The sequence below is a fragment of the Giraffa tippelskirchi genome, chromosome 2 (assembly GCF_054371585.1).
Source record: "Giraffa tippelskirchi isolate mGirTip1 chromosome 2, T2T-mGirTip1v1.2.pri, whole genome shotgun sequence".
NCBI classification, from domain to species: Eukaryota; Metazoa; Chordata; class Mammalia; order Artiodactyla; family Giraffidae; genus Giraffa; species Giraffa tippelskirchi.
Genome location: NC_137276.1, coordinates 5,427,833 through 5,446,631, shown reverse-complemented (window position 1 = coordinate 5,446,631; position 18,799 = coordinate 5,427,833). Strand labels below are relative to the sequence as shown.

General features: G+C 46.6%; 2 protein-coding genes across 6 annotated transcripts in view; one reads left to right on the top strand and one right to left on the bottom strand.

Moving 5' to 3' along the window:
- DOCK1 (dedicator of cytokinesis 1) overlaps window positions 1–18,799 on the top strand; it is a 556,115-nt gene that overhangs the window by 220,100 nt on the left and 317,216 nt on the right. The gene's annotated exons all lie outside the window — the stretch shown is intronic.
- Window positions 4,261–18,799, bottom strand: part of INSYN2A (inhibitory synaptic factor 2A) — a 65,032-nt gene continuing 50,493 nt past the window's right edge. For all 3 annotated transcript variants that reach the window (XM_081533048.1, XM_081533070.1, XM_081533059.1), the window contains one exon: window positions 4,261–4,701. In XM_081533048.1, coding sequence (XP_081389174.1) covers window positions 4,518–4,701 — 184 coding nt within the window. In that variant the 3' untranslated portion in view covers window positions 4,261–4,517. The remainder of the gene's footprint in view (window positions 4,702–18,799) is intronic.

Genomic DNA, 18,799 nt, shown 5'->3' with positions numbered 1-18,799 from the left:
TTTATGTATGAATGTGCTTTTAGCAAAGTGCGGATCTTAACCTTGCTTTGCAGAAGAAAACAATACATTATAAAAGTTTCAAATGGACAGTATCTGCTTTTTCTATGTGAGTATTACAAAAAGTGTCTCTAACGTGTGTGTTAATAAATCTACTCAGAAAACATCTGACTCGCAGAAAATCATCCTGACGTGGGTACACGTATGAGTTGTGATGACTTTATCAATTCATTCCCGTTCGGTATTTGTACAGCAGTGTCTCCTGCCTTTCTCATAGTTCCGTGGCCCTCCTATTTTTCCAAGCTTGGTTACTGACTATAGATTTGTTGCTGAGGAAATAAAGATCACATCATTCCCTGGGTAAAATATGCTGTGCGATTCTTGCATATTCATCCCAAACTGTATCTTAATTACTGAGTTACTTAAAAGGCAGTATACTGCTTGCACCTGAGCGTCTCACCTGTCAGAATGTATGTTGCACATAATAGCATGATCAGTTACCACCAATTCACAAAATGCGACGTTGTTTCTGAATTGTGTAGGTCTTCTCTTCTGCTCAATAAATGGGTTGTTCCCTTATCCCATGCCACGTGTGGCAATGATAGAGATTTTCTAGATGAAAGGAGACATATTGGTGTGGAAGGCAGCTGCTGTGACCTTTAGGTGACATGTAATCATGTCATATTTTACTCGCTGATAAAAATGCTCCCGAAGAACCATTCCAGCTGCGGTGGGCTTTGTAAACACATTGCGTCCTCACAGACAGCATGGAATGGAGAGGTTCATGGCCTGTCTCTTATTTTTGTTCTCACCGCCTTCAGTGAGAAGCACAAAGCAAGCACTTGAATTGAATGGTGCGTCTTCTGAGTTGGAACTGAGCGTGGTGTATCTCAGATCCACCTTGCCTATGGTGGTACCCAAGGAGAACGGCTTTGCGAGGCGTGCGCACTGCTACCATCTGAGACTGGAGTCAGCCTGGTGTGGGTCCATGAATAATGACACCGTGACTGCCACACCTCAGGTCTCCATGGCAATGGACATCTCGGCAACCCCGTGGGATGGGGGAAACTTCTGCCAACTTCTTGTGCCCTTTCCAAGAGAGCAAGGTTTTCCCACGTCTTGATTTCCCCCTGATCATACTCCACTTGGGGGGTCGTCTGAGACTGAAGGACCATATGCAGCGGCCTGGGACCGCTCCGTGGAGGCTAGTCACACACTTCTAGTGTGACAAGTGGGCACCTGCATGCAGAATGTCTTGAATCTGGTTATCGATGAGAGAGGACCTGTGGGGCAGCACAGGGTAAGCACGTGTGAGAAGTGTGCGGCTCACAGATGACTGTCGAGTGTGATTTGGAGTTTCCCCCGGCGCTCCGGGCATGGAGTCTCCCTCCCCATCCTGACTCCATCCTGACCCCTTTGTTGCTCAGAGGCACTTGTGAGGGCAGCGGGGGCCTTCTGTCTCAGCCCCATCCTTGCGAGTGGACTTTGTTATGGCAGAGCCCGTGAAAGTGGGTGGTGACTGTCCTCTCCTAGGTTGCCAGGGTGCCTTTTGCCTTGGGAGAGGAGGTTGGCTTGGGCTGGTCTTCATGGGAGAGGCAGGGTGCTCAGCCCAACGGAGGCGCTGGTCTCCATCCTGGGGATGAGGAAGAAGGGAAGGAGATGGCCAGTTTCCTGGGGCTGGGGGCTGGCTGGATGGATGATCTAGAATCTGCCTTGGTGGGAGAGGCAGGGGGATGATAGGATTTGCCCTGGAAATACCAATGAGGTCAGTTGTCCCTGAGGTTCTTCAAAAATTAGACCTACTGTGTGTGGTGCCCTTTCATCTTAAAAGCCATCACGTCCTCCTGGCAGCTGAAGCCCGTGCCAGCGGGTGTGGCCTGGTCAACTGAGTCTGAGCTGGATTCCAGCCCTGCTCCCGCCAGGCCAGGCTGTAGGCAGTGCCCACACCCTATGAATTTTCTCCTCTTCTGAAGACTGTGTAGTTCTCTTCAGCCTGAACACCCTTCCTTCATTATTATTTCCTTAGATGAATGGCTTCTCTTTTCCCAAACTATTGAGACTATGAAATAAGTTTAATAGCCGCACAAAACGTGACCTTTGATTTTTTTTTTATTTAAAAATTAATAAAGAACTTAGTGACAAGTATAATAATTTAATCTCTATACGTAATGCCATGTGTACATCTACATATGAGGGAACACGGTACTTTTTACCTTGGTTTTGTATCAAAGATTTTACCTAAATCTCTCTAAGAGAAGAGTCATCACCTGTGAGTGACACGTTGCAGTCATGAAATGAGATTGAAAATATTTGTTTCCTATTCTGAAGGTAGCTTCATTTTTAGATAGGAATTCATTTATCTTCAGTTTCTTTTAGATTCTGAAAATGTTTTTTTTTCTTTTTTTCTTTTTTTTTGGTCTAGACTGCTTTCAGACAGTGATATTACTTTGTTTACGATGATGTCCTCTTGTTTAGACAGAATTATGGTACTAAGCAGAAAGCTGCTAACACCCTTATTTCAATTCACTGAGACAGTCGGGATTCTGAAAACACAAGGAGAGATAACTTGTTGCAAACGTGTTTTTATAACTTTAGGTAAAAACAGTATAAAATACATGAAACACATGTTTTTCAAATTTTATCTCTACACGAAACAATTGCACTTCCTTCATGGTATATGATCAATTTAACTCAGTCTTCTCCTTGCACAAAAATATTTCTCAGTTCTATTAAATGATATTCAAGGATTCATATCCTCATGTATCGATTCCACAAAAGATGCATGGTTTTTTCTTTTAATTAAAGCGTACGTCTGCGAGACAGCTGGAGCGACCCCCAGAGAAGGCTTACACGAGATGCTCCTGTCATTCTTTTTTTTCAAGCCCACTAAGGTCCTTGTAGAATCAGAACACTTAGAACAAAAAATAGATTTGCTATTGAGTCAGAAGGAAAAGGTATGGCAAGAAATAGCTCCAATCTGAGAAATGCAGGTGGATCCTTTTACCAAGGTTGACCACTCTGTTGGCATCTGATCAATAAGGTGTGCGTGTGAGCATGAGATTAGATAAGAAACAGTTGGACAGAGACTAGGAGACTTGGTTTCCTTGTACGTTCACAAACGACTCAAAATTGAAGTTGTACCCACCCCCCCAAAAAAAAAAGGCAAAAGAAGATGCCTACCTCCTATTGTGAAAAGCCAAAACTGATAGACAGAGTCATTAATAGAGTAGGGGCTTTTGATTTCTATAAAAAGATAGGTGCAAAAGAATGAGTGAAAAAATAAAGGAACTGAGATTTATATTGCGGTGTAATCGAAAGAGAACTTGAAGTGTCATGATTTATTTAAAAAAGACCTAAAAACATTTGATTCACAGCTTTTCCCTAGGTATTGTCATTTAGTACAGCTCACTAATAGGTTAAATGTTGGTGACATTAAGGTGGTTTATCGGTAGCCGCTAAACTAAGCACACGGTTTCTCTTTGAGATGGGTCAGATCTTCCCCAGCTGTGATGAAGCATAACGAATGGTATCAAACATCTGGCTAGGCTTTCGTGATGAACAGCGTCTCAAAGATTGATCCACAGAAGCACTTTCCGGTGGCAGAGAATGCCTGTGATTTATCGGTGACTGTATAATCCACTGTGTATCTCTCTGTGCGTTTTCAGATTCTTGCCGGGATCTATCATTTGGCCTTTGGATACCAAAAGATTAAAAAATGAGATCTATGAAAGCTTAGTGTCTGATAGCGCTGACCCTGTCAACTTGCAGTGATTAAAAGCATGTCCTGACTTTGGGGGACTCCTGGCTGCTGCTGGCCATTTGGAAAAGGAGCAGAAAGCATGTCGCCGGTCTGGAGATGAAGGAGATGCTGAATTTGAGGTGTCAGTGTGACACTGAGATGTGACTTGGCTTAGCGCTACAGCACATGAAGGCAAATATACATATAGTCACATTTTAGAGATTATTCATGGTCTCCGACCACTTGAAAAAAATTGTGCTTTCTCTGGAATTTGATGTGCTGAAAATTGCACTCGCACGCCTCCCTCCCCCCTCCCCCCCGGCTTATTTGCAAAATTAAATGTAGAAATGAAGTCCTTTGCAAACATAAGGGCTACTTTTTCTTCTCAGTATTTAAAAAAAATAAAGGCTTGAAAATAACTATGAGTTTTCGCTGTGTTACAGAGTGACAGCCTGCCATTCTGCAGGCTGAAAACCTAATCCTTGCTGATCTGGGGGTGGGGGCATAGCATTTTTAGGTCTCACCTTTGATGGTGTGTTAGGTTTCATTTCCGATTTTACATCCCACATCCCTGAACTGCAAAGACAGCTGGCAAGGTATGACCTGCACTCCCTTGCCTCTGTGAGCTGATCTGTCACAAAGGCCTTTTTGGTAAGCAGGGGGGAACTGGGTGGTGCCTGGCCCACCACCGTTCACTCCATCCTATTCATTTTGGAAAAGGGTTTACTTTGAACTCCAGTGGGTTTTCAAGACGGCCTTCCGACTCCAAACACTGTGAGTGTTAAAGAAACCAGAGTTTCCACCGTCCGTGCTTTTTAGATTCAGTTTTGGATTTTTGCTTGGGAGTTGAGGAGTACGTCTCCTGAGTGTAAGGCGAAGGTGCGACCTGAGTTTCCTCGAACGGATGAAGTTTCCGCAGAACTGGCTGGAGTTTGTCTTCCTGCTGCTTGAAATCTAGCTCCACACTAGAAAGCAAAGAGAGGGAAGGATTTAGTGGCTCAGTCTTTCCTATCTAAAGAGCTCCCTTAGTGACAGCAGACTTTGGTGCCACCCTACCTGCGTGATGATCGATTGGATGATGTTCATGATGTCATTTTATGGCTCAGCGTTAAGCAATTGGCAAGAATATGTTTGAGCTCTCAGTCATTATGAACTGTCTCCAAAAAGTTCACTTTCTTCTGAAAATAATTTACTTAGCATTCATTGCAAACCTCTGAAGCTTTATTGGTGTACACAGTTGGTGTGAAAGCATAGACTGTTTGTTGAAACCAGAAATGTGACAGGTGAGTAACCTTTTGGCTTATCAATGGACTGCATACATGTGCTTCATGGAATAAAGAGTTAAGCAAAAATATAGAGTGTTTAGGGGTCATCTTAGTACGTTTATACCAGGTGCTTGGAAGCTCTATGCAGCTTTTCACAAGGTCAGAGTAATTCATTCATCTCACCTGAAATGGTCCTTAAGTGACATGACCTTGGCTTCTAGGCTCCTTTGCAAAATCTCATCTGCTTGAAAAAGTGGCAAGAACCCAAATATCCAAAGATGTGTGTTTTGTCAAGTCAACACCATTGAATGTCACTCATTCGTTCTCAAAGAGTTTTTTTTTTTTTTGGCAAAAACATACTAATCAGTGAAAATGACGTAGAATTGTAATTACATGGCTGAAGCAGTGTGCAAACACGTAGCTATAGGAAAGGACATTCGCCAGTAGTGATAGTGTTTGTGTTAGAACAACAGGATTAAAGTGGATTTTTAAGTGTATCTTGTTTGTTATGAAATTTCTCCTAATAATGCTGCAGCTTCCCTGGAGTCCTCCCATCTCTCCATGGCTTTGGAAAGGACCACTGTGGACCCCCTAACTTTGGGTAGGACCCCCTGCTCCAGCGTCACTCTCCCGTGGTCAGCCAAGGGGCGATGGGCCCGGCTCCCTTCCGCTTTCCTCGCCTGAACCCTTATAACTTGAACCTGGGTGCTGTGTTAACCAGGCCTCCGGAGACCTCTGCACTGTGCTCCTTCCCTGTCTGCTCTGGGTGCCCGTCGAAATGTCAGTAGATTTCAGTACAGGCTCAACAGTGATGATAATACATGAGCTCATAACATTTTATATCCAGTGGAACCGTAAACCATTTATAAACATGATATTCTATTGATTTAGAGAACCATTAATCCTAGCCACATTTTGACATTTTGGAAAGACAAAACAGCAAAGCTGTATTATCTGGAGCTTTAAAAACAAGTTCAAGACCCATCTAATGGACCGTTTTATGCTTTAAATCCACTGTTCCATTTTTCTTATCATCAAAGACTATATTAGTGAAAAATTAAAAATACCATCAGAGAAGTTTATGACTAGTTTTCTCTCTGCTCCCAAAACAATGATTTCTTTCCCCTTCATTTCAAATGGCCTGTTTGCATTATGCTGCAGTTTATAGGAAATAGAATAAAACCCCGTGAACTCATGACCTGCTAGTCTAGAACAGGGGTTGATGGAGGTTTGGTTCCTCTTGGGGACAGTTGTGAAAAGTGCAAACCTCAGGACATGCTGCCTTTGTGAAACAAGAGCCTCAGCTATTGTTTCAGTAGGAAGAACAAGGATTTTCATTGTGGCTTTCCCATTTGATGCTGCGGTAGGGGTGGGGGACAGGGGAGCTCAGATAAACCCCTTTACCTCTTTAAGGTTCAGTTCCCTTCACTTGAAGGGGTATAATAATGACTGCCCTGGTATCTCACTGAAACAGGATAAGGATCCCCCCATACTGTCTCCCTTGAAAAATAAAAATTTCCTAAACTATAAGATGTGATTCAAATATTATTTTCCCTTATCATCTGTTGGTCACTAACTGCATAACGGCAACAGCCTATGAAAGTATTCTTCAACTTGGACATTTAACAGAGAAAACAAGAACCTTGCCAATGAGTCTGTAAGATATTATGGTATCCAATATGGTAGCGTGGGTACAAAAGAGTCATTTTGTCAAGGCTAGTAGTTGTCAAGGTTTAGTATTGGAAGCGTGCTCTCCAGATCATAACCATCTCAATAGGCCCAGATAGGTTTTTGTGTTATTAGATCAGAGGGCGGGTGCTAGCATTTCCTGGGCCAACGGTACCATTCTGGTACCTGTAATTATTGAATTCCCATTAAGCATCTACAGTGGGAATCCTGTTATTAACCAATTTATCACACCGCAGAACCATGTAATCACAGCATAATCTAATCTGAGTTCTTGTTAACAAGATGACTCGACTTCATCTGTCAGTTGATTCCTATCTGTAGTCCCCCGTGACTGAGAAGCTGCCGTCCAGAGCAGCTTTCTCTGTGCAGGGAATGACCTTGAGCCCGGCACCTCCCTCTCCGTCTGTCACCCCAAGTGACCACGTGCCTGCTTGTCAGGTGGTGCGTGGGTACCTGCCAGGCAAACTGGAGCGCTGTGCCCTGCTGCCAGGTTGGAATGATGTGAAGGGCTCAGTCCAGGGGGGCTTTTCTCGTTTAGGAGGGAGCTCACCGACTCACCGGGGTGAGTCAGAAGCAGACAGCTGGCTGGACAGGGCGGTGGCTGACGGCTAATCATCTGGCTGACTCTAGCTGACACAGAGCAAAGGTCCCTTCAGTCTCAGCAGCCAAATGGCCAGGATAAAGCAGCACCTGCTGCTCCGGTTCGCTCAGAGGACTTGGACAGAAGCCAGTGGTGGGCATTCTAGGGCACTTGGGCTGTGTGCCCAGAACGCCTCTTTCCATGCCCATTCCTCCCTGTTTAACATAGTGAGCGGTCCAGATGGGACCTTGGGGGGTGGGGATGGGGGCATCACCTGCCGGAGGGGCAGTGGCTCTCGCTTTGGGTTTGGAGCCTGATCAGAGGGGGCTGCCTGGGTGAGCAGCGGCGGTGGTGGCCATGACTGTCCTGGAGCCAGTGTGTGGGGGCGCCGTATTGCTTTCTCCCCGGCCTGGAGCACGTGTCCTGGCTCGGGGGCGGCTCCCATCCTCACCCCTCTGTCCCCAGACACACAGGGCCTTCTGACCTTCTAGCACCTTCTGAAAGGTCCCCAGAACCGTCCTTTCTTCTTCCTCTGCACCCTCTACTGATGACGCATGATTACGAATTTGGCTCTGTATCATTTTGTCTCCATCCCCTGAACGGAGCGGCGTGGATGCCGCCCGTCTCTGCCCCCAGCACCTACAGCAGGGCCCGAACCGTGGCAGCCGCCTGTGTGATGTTTACTGAATTAACTCATGAGCCTTAAAAGACAAATCCCATTGCAGCTTTCGTCCCAGTTGCCCTGGGCTGCCCTGTCTTGGTCGATGATATTGGAGGTGCCCCCTGACTCTTCCCCACAGCGAGCCCCCTCCTCGTAAAGATAACCAGGGCTTCTCCCCCAGGCAGTGGCACTGGAGTCCTCTCCCAGTGGAATCTGTGGCCAGGCTCCCCTCCATCAGAACCTAAGTGAAGAAGATTCTGAAACTTCTGTTGCAGATCCACACCAGGATCTGTTCAGAGCCTGCTGCCTCCACTTCCACTCCTGATGTCCTCTTTTCTGGAAGAGTCTGCAGTAAGATCTTAGGATGGGTGGGGTCTGAGGGTGCACTGGCCGGTGGCCAGCTGTGCTCTGCGAAGGAGATCCTGGAAGGGTCTTTTGAGTCCCTTCCCACTTTCCCTGTGGGCTAGAGACCCTGGTGCGGCTTTCTGCAGGATGTTGTGTCTGAGCTCCATCAAGGGTGACGTGTGTCCACCGTGTGGTGTGACGTGCCTCCCCAGCTCCAGCTCAGAGACACATCCCCCGGTTGACCAGGCAGAGGAGGGTGGTGGTGTTCCAAGTCTGACCTCTGGGGCTCTCCTCATCTCTTAGGATTCCACGGGGGGTTGCACAGCTTCCTGCCACCTCCCGGGTCTCGGGGTCCAGCCACACGCGAGGCAGGAGGCTGCTGGTGCTGCCCGACTCCCGCAGGCGAGATCTGGTGTCTGTGATGGGCTGTCGAGCGGATGCACACAGCAGGCTAAACGCTCATGCCTCCAGAGGATAAGCAGTCTGGAAGAAGTCCTGACTCAGGCCTTTCCGAGCCAGAGTGTGACGGGACTGGAGCCAGGCCAGCCTCACCTAACCTGGGTGCTCTCTCCTTTGGTCCTGAGTTCAAAGGCAGCCTGCAGATTATGCTGGGTGATCCAGGAGTGGTCCCTGGACTGTTTACAAGATATGAACCCCCGGGATCTTTTAGTATTTACCTTTTATATCTCTTCTTTCCCTGCCTGTGTCCACCCAGCCAAACGCGCGTGCTGAGAGCTGAGTGGGCAGTGAGGCCGCGCTGTCCGACATGCCCATGAAAGCCTATGGCCACGTGATGTATGATTAAAGCCATAGGACACACACTTCACATCTTTGGTTAGTCTTTTTCTCTTGAAAATGGAAGTTTTACGTATAGGGACTTCACTTACAGAAGTATCCCTCTGTCCATATCCAAGGAAATAAAAATCTGCTCTGGACTTCCAGCCGCTCTGGCCGCTCACCTGGGCTTTGTTATCCTCCCGGCGTCTCTGCCGGGCTTGTAGTAACGCTTCTCCCCACGACGTCACGCGATTCTGCAGAGGAGCATGCTCCCGGCGTCTCCGCAGATGCGCTGGTGTCTGCTGCTCCTATAAATACCCGAGCCCTGCCACAGTTCCCTAAGCAAGCTGCTGCCTGCCCCTCGAGTTAATTTAAGGGGAAATGGACATACAGCATCCTTTTCTCCACCCCCCCGGGGGTAGCCGTGAAGAGTCAAGAGCAGGTGAGTTTGGCTCCCAGGCACTTGTGTGTGTCCTGGACTGGAAGAAAACCTGAAATCTCTGACTTCTCCAACCTTGACAGCGTCGGCAGGGGTCGGTGGGTTGCAGAGTGGAGGCCTCCGTTTTTCATTCTCTTTGCATCAGATCACAGAGCCACCGGGGCTCTGTGCAGCTCTGACTGACTCACGCTCTGCCACTGTGGATACATCATCCCACCCTCAGGGACTGGAGCTTTCTGGGCTGGGAAGTGACGGTGGAGATGCCCCCACTGCCAGGGGGCTCCTTGGAGCCACCAAATTTGCATGGAAACTAGGGGCAAGCCCAGGGCAGCCAGCTCCCTGGGGTGTGGGAAGGCTGTAATCAGTGAGTCTGGGTGGGACAGACAGTGTCCCCAGAATATGATACATCAAGTCTGATAGCACCATGGAGGACACAGCGTTGTTCAGAGGAAGCTGAAGGTCAGGTGCTCCCCTTTGCAGGCCAGATGGAGCAGGCAGGTCACTTTTCACTTCTGGGCACTGGTTTACATACATGACCCCGGCTGTGCCTTTAGGGAGTAGACGAACCAGGACCCAAGACAGCCATCCTCCTCCACATCACGTGACTCCTGGCAGGCCCCATCCAGCTGGCATGTCCAGAATCACATTGTTTCCCCAGCCTGCTGCTCAGTCCTTCCCAGACTCAGCTGGCGAGCTGGGCACCTTGGGGTCTGGCTGGACGTGCCCTTCCCGCCCGCTCCCATCTGCTGGGTCCGGGGCAGCCACCTCTCAGCAAGCTCCAGGGACTCCCTCTGTCCCCACAGACCTTCAGCTCTTTTCACTTTGGCCGTGGAAACAGCCGTCCAGTGTGAATTCTCTCCATCTCTCTCCCATCCTAACCTGATTTCCAAGTACCTGAGCCAGCTCAGGGAAACCTGAAACTCCTTGACTGTTCATCCTTGCCACCTAGGTCACCGTTGCCTCTTCCTTCCATGGGTGTTCTAGACCCATCACATATACCTGCCCCCTCCCTGTCCTGTCCAAACCCCTCTGGACCGACTTCTGAGGGTCTCTGCACACGTTCACCAGAGCACTTCTGGCTCATGTTGGATGGTAGCTCCTTTTCTGAGTTCTGTGAACTCATCGAGAGATAGGCCATGTTGACGTCAGTGCTGTCTGTGGTGCCTGTAATACTGTGACAGGCTCAGCACAGAATCTTGGTTTACTGAAATAAAATGATGACCTAAACCCGTATCCCGTCACTTCCATTCTCGGTAGAATGCTGTGCTTTGTTGCCTAGTTATAACATTCATTAAAATGGACAGACGGGGACTTCTCTGCCAGTTCAGTGGTTGATATTTCACCTTCCAATGCAGGCGATGCAGGTTTGATCCCTGGTCGTGGAGCTAGGATCCATCCCACGTTCCTCTTGGGTCAAAAACACCAAAATGTAAAATGGAAGCAATATTGTAACAAGTTCAATACTTTAAAATGGTCTACATCACGAAATAATCTTTAAAACAAAACAAAAAAATCTTTAAAAAATGAAAATATGTACACAGAACATGCCCATAAGTTATATACCTGTTATATGTATATGTATCTCCTTCTGATAGTTTCCAATATTAAGACTATGAACATAGAAATGATTCATTATAATGAACCTCTTCTGCCACCACTCTCACACACAGTAGGTGCATGATAAAAGTTTGCAGAATCACTGTAAGATTTAAAATACCAGAAATAAATAAGTATTCAATAATATTAATACCCGAACTATAAGATCTATCCCCTTTTCATGATATCCTATGGCAAAGAAATTATGGATATAAAAAGCAAAACAGTAGCAGGTTATGCTAGCTATAAATTATACTTTGAAATAGCCAAAATTATAGTTAGACAGTGACCTTTCTGAATGCACCTTGGTATGTGTCCTGCCCACACAGAATAGGCATTCCTTTTAGGCTTGGCTGAAGCCCCACCATTGGTATCTTTCTTGTCTGTGACTTCCTCTGGAGCAGAAAGAGTGATCTACCACCCATGCTGCATCTAACTGCTCAAATCTGAGGGCTGGCCAGGGGCACAGGGATGAGGGAACTGTGTTTGAGCCTCCCATCATTTCGAGCCACAGAGAGGTCAAAGCAGAAAGACCAAATCCTGTTTGTAACCTCCGCCCATAATCATTTCTTGGGTAAGAAAGGGGCCAGATCACTAACAAGAGTGTCATGTGTATCAAGCATAACAGAGGCCACACTCCTAGCAAGTGATCAAGATCAGAGATTATATTTAGAGGGGGTGGATAATTATTAAATGTGGACTGCCAATCTGCTGCTGTTCCTGGCCTCAACAAAGAGTGCACATTTTTAATTAAAAAAAAAAAAAGGAACAAACATCTTTAGGCAGGACATGGATTATAACGGCAGTTAAAAGGAGAGAACACGGGACTCTGCAAAATCATTTGCAGTGAGTCCTGCAGGTGCCAGGGCTGAAGCACCCAGCCAGGAGACCTGAGTCGGGACGGCCGAGACCTTGGCCATCACCTTGTCTTCTGTTCTGATCCTGAGCACGGATAGTCTGCTGCCCAGAGAAGAACGCCTTCTTGGGGTAACAGTGCTTGAGCTAACATGCAAAGCAACCCAAATCTTCTAAGCCTCTCGAGTTGAAGATGCTTTCAGGAGCTCCCCGTATTCTGGCATGATCAGAGAGAGCCAAGATATGGACCGGTGACAGCTCTCAGCAGATGGACCTGAAGAACATTAGCTTCTGGTGTCACCAGTGACCAGCCTAAAGTCCCGGGCTCCCCACTGCTTTCCAGAGATGCAGTGTCTGTGGGACCAGTACCTTCAGGAGGCTGATGGGGGAGACGTATCAGCTGAGTGACCCCTGCAAACTGTAGGTGGTTTCTCTTGTCATTGAGTCACCCAGGAACTTTACACGTTCATTGCTTTGAGGACTGGATGCTATATTTACCCCGAAGGAAAATGTCCATGGTCGTCTAAAAAATGAATTACACTGATTTGCTCATGACACTAACAACGTAACCCCTTCACACTGTTTTGGACATAGATGACTACCTCATTAATTTTGACTTTTGAGGGTCTTAAGAGGAGGGCTGTCAGTATAATTAGCCTTTCTCTGCTGAATACATTTTAACTAATTGCTTTACAAATAATATGTTGAGATGAGTAATCAGTTTTCAATTTTACAGCTGTAATCAGTTACACATTAGAATTTTTGATACTAAAGGTTAGTAAAATGTCACTAAAGATACTAAAACCTAATCCTTACATACTGGGGAAAAAGGAATAGAATTCTAATAGAACAGACAAAGCTTGGATTACTGGCTTGGGGAATTTTCAGGGAGAATTTTGAGGTTTGTTAAATCATTCTTTTTTTTTTTTCTCACTTTTAATTTACTTTATTAAAACACATTTCCTTACATCAGAGCAACATCACCTAAGGTATTATATTATCCAGGGAAATCTTTTCTGTCATCTCTTCCTGCCCCATCACTCACTGTAAATTCTAGGGAAGAGCACTAAGGATTAGACAAAAGGCTAATTTCCTCCACATCAGTGCATGTTGTTTAAGAACTTAATATGCACAAGTGGTGGTAATTGAAGCAGGCCTGGGAAGCCACTTCCACTAAAAGATAATCACTAAATGACAAAGACGGCAAAGATTCCACTCCAAGTGGGCTCTGGACAGGACAGTGCTGGCCCCAGTTCTGCATACAAATGCAATTACCTCTCTTAACAATAAGACTTCATTAGTCTCCAGACGTCCAGTCGTGCTGACTGCCCTGATGGCAGGCCACCCTCACCAGCTCCCTTTTTGCAACACTCTGGGATCAGTGACATTTCCAGGCACATTTTATGTGGAATCTTTGCAGCCTTCTATTTTATGTTCTTATAGATGATGCAATGAATTTCCATCGATGATTTGAGAAAATGCAAACTGTTAATTCTGTGAAATCCTTGTTCAGTCTCATAAAATGAGAGTATTTTTCTCATCTTTCCTGAAATCCTCCAATCTCTTTGGAAAAGACCTTGCAGTATCTAGGAGCCTCTTTGATAAGCAATTAAAGATTGCAGTGCACTGGAAAGTTCCCTAGCTGCTGTAAGGATGAATGCTATGTGCTAGCCGCAAGCCCTCCCCTTCCATCCTTGGAAACGCTCTGGCTGTTTATCCCCTGGATCCTTCTGGTTGTTTCAAACCCTCTGGCTTGGGAGATGGGGGAGGTGTTCTAGCATCTAGACCCGCTCCAATGTGGTGCCCCTCCAAGATGGTCCTGTCTCCTGTGAGTCCGCCACCCCCCGCTGGAGCATCCTGGTTTCCTTCCGCTCCCGGTCCTCCGCCTTTCTTCACTGTGTCCGTGGCCCTCACGTTTGGAACAGAACGTTCCCTGTTGCCACCGCTCTATTGTTATAGGGAGCTTATGCTAGGGGTTCTGTGGGCTTGTCTTCAGCCAGCTCACCAATTCCTCCAGTCTCCTGTTGTCCAGGGCCAAGGCCATCATTTCCCGGGAGTTCCATGAAAAATGCTTGCTGAAGAAATGCATACAAACATTGAATGGAAGGAACTCAAGTATTTTATCAAAATGGTTGTTTGAAATTTTGTCTATGCTTGACCATCATCAATTGCTCATATCAAAGGATGAAAATATTATATAGACAACAGGGCATCCTGCAAGCTGCCTCCCTCTGGGGTGCTGGAAACAAAGTGATCTGCAGACCAGCAGCATTCCCTTCCCTTTGGGTGTTGAGTACGCCCAGGAATTCACTGCATAATTAATAGTGTCACTTGAGGTCAGCTGTGCAGTGACCCTGAGGATACAGAGAGGAAGCAGGTGTGGGCAGCCTCCTCCAGAAGGTATTGATGGTAGGAATTCTAACACTTTACAGGAAGATTTGAAATTCTGGTAAAGCTTCTACTTAATTAATCATCATCATCATCATTATCTTTTAAATCTCGCTTTCATTCCCCCAAAGCCTTTGAATTGAGGCTAGCAGAGGCTCTCCTCATCACAATGCACACATTTGAATTCAGGCCATTTTGTTGTATTATTTTATGAATTTACCACTTCAGTTAAGCAGGGGAAATGGTATGTTGCATTGTTCCTTTTTGAAACAAAATCTGAACAAAGGATGAGTCATCAGTTAGCATGACTCATCAGATTAGTCTGACGAGAGACTTACCAAGATAGGGTGGGTACAAAGCATTTCAACTGCTTATGAGCAAAGATTATATTAGTAATTTATCCTTCAAACATTTTCTGAAATAATTACAGCCTATTTTGACAGGGAATATGGATGATAAGTCAGAAAAAGTTTTACTACAGAAAACTAAAACTTGTATCTCTTGTTATCTTGTTTCATGCTGAGATGGTCTTCAATTAGAATTTCACAATTGGTCCAGATCACAATGGAAGAAATGTCATTTTATGGAAAAAAAAAATGTCTTGCCAACCACCTCCAAATTCCTAGGGATGGAAGATGTCAGTTTGGAGGTTTGGGGTTTCAGCATCTAGGAAGCAGAACAAACCCATTGCCCAAGGATGGAGGTTTGGCTTTATGTAAATTGATTTGCCAATATAGGAATGGATGTTTTCAGTTGAGAAATGCCTGTGAATGCCTAGACTTTTATCTCCAAGTAGACTTTGTGTTGGGTTTCCCAGGTGGCTCAGTGGTAAAGAATCTGCCTGCAATGTAGGAGATGCCAGTTTGATCCCTGGATCTTCCAGGAGAAGATCCCCTGGAGAAGGAAACGGCACCCCACTCCAGTATTCTTGCCTGGGAAATCCCATGGACAGAGGAGCCTGGTGGCCTACATTCCATGGGGTGTCAAAGAGTCAGACACGACTGAGCAATTAAACAAACAACATACTTTCTGTTGAGGCTCTCAGATCCATCCATTTCATTATTGTAGATCACTGATTCATGGGATTTCAGAGCTAGAAAGGACCTACCTGACCCCTTCCAGCAATCCTACAGGACTTAGAAATCTAAGGGACACCCCTCCAAAGACCGAGGATGGCAGCTGAACCCTAACCTCTTGGGGGCCCCCTATCTAAACTTCCGTCCCAGGCAGGTTGATGTCTCCAACCTTTTGCTTGTGGTCCTGGTGGCCCCCTTTCCCCTGAAATTGCTTCAAGATCTTTTGTCTCCCCCTTTTTTTTCCCTCCATGTCCTGTATATTTCCTCGGCAGACTTGTTTTACAGAGAAATACATATCCCTGGCAGAGGCACGCATTTATTCAAGGGCTGTGTTGCTGAATATGCAGGCAGGCGGCTGCGTCTTGGACATGACCCCCTTTGCGTGTCCCTGGGCCAGGTGTTACTGGCAACACAGTGGATTCTTACACGGCTCCGAGAGAGTAATTGGTTTTCAGGTGAAAAGCAATGTGTAAATGCAAGACAGGCAGGGTTAAATTCATTGATCTCCAGGGCTCTGGGCCTGCCAGCATGCAGGTATGACAAATTGCAACACGGAGAGACTGGCAGCTCTGAGGACCCCTCGTGTTCACCCGGGCTGTGAGACAACCACAGGCTGTGGCGATTGAGAAGATCTTCATTTTGAAACTCCTTTCACCTGTTCAGTCCTGAGATGCCGCAGGCATCCTATGGGAAGGACCCAGAAGAGCAGCAGAGATGGTGGTCCAGGGGCTCCTAGAGTGTTCCTGAAGTCTAGGGTGCAGGCCCTGGTAGCTGAGGACCTGGCTGCCGGAGCCAGGCATGGAGCCAACTGCAGAGACTCTGAGCTGGAACCTGTTCCCTTCCGATGGCCTCGTCTCTACAGAGGTACTTGCCGGAATTGATGGGCCTGTTGCAATTTCTTCCATGAGAAGAGGCTCTTCTTTCTTAAAGCCTTTGCAATTTGGACAGTTCCTCTGGCTCACTTCCGAGATGTCTGCTTGCCCAACTGCAGTGCAGCAGGGTCACCTGGACAGGTGAGTCCTTCTGCCCTATTGAGTTCTGGATGCTTTTCTGTCAAAGAAACCTCTGTTCTTCAGGAAGCACTTGACATTTGAGGACTGAGTCACAGGGCTGATGAACACGAAGACATCATCTGGCTCAATCCCCCCTTGTTCCACAATCGCCATGCTTTTTTGGCAAAAGAGAACCGTGAGGGAAGGTTCCTATCTGGGTGTGTCAACAGCTGCCGGTTACCATGCTTGTGTCAGTCTTTCGTGCTCTGATGGCAGTATAAGGACTGGATTAGCCACCACCACTGTGCCCCCCGGGACAGTGTTGCCACCCACCTGGGGCTGGATGCTCCTGGCAAAGAGACTTCTCTGTCTTTGATCCCTGACCCTCTGTCCTCACTTCACCAGCTGTGTGCTCACCAAGAGGATGCTGGGCTTGGATCTGCATATGCCGTTTGTTCTCACCATCGAAATGATGTGATTTATCTGAGTGTTACATAAATCACTGAAATACACTGGAGTCAAGAGGGAATTATTTCTGTGGGTGAGATGCTCCGGAAAGAGGAGGCTGCTACAAAGTACTGAGTGTGACAAATGGAGGGGTGGATCGACATCCAGAAGGCTCCTGAACTCAGATGCTGTCTCAAGACCGTGTTCCACTGCAGGGAAGTGGGTATGGTTCATGGCAGATACCTCGGAAGTCTAGTGGCGGTGACCCCAGGCACAGAAGACATCTGGTCCTCACCTCAAAAGACTGGCATAACCTTAAATGTGAGACCCCAATTTTTATGATTCAAATTCAAACAACATGCTTATGATTTCATTTTTGAGCTTTCTCCTCTTATCATCTCTAGCGCTCAGAAGACTCTTGCTGATGTCAATAACCCATGTCGAGAGTAACTGTTCAATTTTAGGGTTATAATTTTAAGTTATGTCCTCTATAGAGTGATAGGAAAATTGGGAGGCAGAGTTTGATGAGTATCTACGTTCAACTTAGTAATAATATGGACATTTCTGTTTGAATTTGTAGCAGGAAGACTGCTTTTGTGGGGCAGTGGGAGTCCAGCTGAAATGTTACTAGCCTTCAGAGCCAGCCTTCAGAGTAACTTCCCTTTGCAACAGAAGTTTGGGTGTCAGGAAATTTTGTTTTTGTTGATCACTCTGTTGGGCCTCCCTGCTGGCTCAGTGTTCAAGAATCTGCCTGCCAATGCTGGAGACACAAGAGACCTGGGTTCAGTCTCTGGGTTGGGAAGATCCCCTGGAGTAGGAAATGGCAACCCACTCCAGTATCCTTGCCTGGAGAACTCCATGGACAGAGGAGCCTGGTGGGCTACAGTCCACGGGGTCCCAAAGAGTCGGACACGACTGAGCAACTGAGCATGCACGCATGCATGCTAATGGGGCATTTTAAAATACTTTCCAAAAGAGAGATCTAAAACTCCAGTTCTTCTCTAGTCCCGTCTCTCCTGAGATGCTCAGTGCACTTAGGGGCTGACGGTTGGGTGGCGTGGCTGTCGAGGGCGCCCACTGTGCCCACTTCCTGAGGTTGCAGGCCACCGTCTACCATCACATCTTTGATGACTGGTCTCTGTGAGTAGGTACACGTTTCTGCAGTGTGCAGGGATGAGCCGAATGATTGCGACCCCTCTACCGGGTGAGTGAGTCTTACTAAATTTTGTCAAATTCTTGTGGTCCTGCAACTCCCAGTTCTTACAAAAAAATTGTCATTGGCCTGTATACTGGGGTTCATACAGCTTGCTGGGTGAGCCACATCTAAACAGTAACCCCTCAAGGCTAATTCCTGCCCTTGATTGTTGAATCATTTTTAATATCACTTTTTTTTTTAATGTAAGTTACTTCTGGATTTACAGCTAAATTTATCTAAATTACCTCAGTTACATTGAAAAGTGTCCAGATACATTCTTCTTTCAATCACCCACAACATGTTCAATGGGTTTATGTCATCAAGCTCACTTTCCAAATCTGTGTTCACTTCTGCTCTGTTGCATGGAGACTGGAGGCGTTTCAGCTCCCGAGTGGCAAAAGCTAACTGGTGAGGATATTTCTGCCAGGAGCTCTCGATTCTTCGTTTCTTTGCCTAATTGACTGGTTGAGTGAAGGCGTTTTCTTTTATGTCACTTACATCCCTTCACTGTTGACTCAAAGTTCTCTCCCACAAAATGAATGTAGTGAAGAGATTCCCAACAACCAAACTTCTCCATAGGTTTATACTCAGAGCGCTTGACTTCTCTCGCGTTTCATTTTCACCTCCTTGTTAACGGTGGGGAGCCACGAGGCATCTGAGAGGCTGGGCCAGGGTTGCTGTAGGGGGCCCGGCTCCCTGCAGGTGGCCCCGAGGCCTTAGCAGTTAGTGTGTGCCTTTTGCTAGCCTGGAACCAGGCT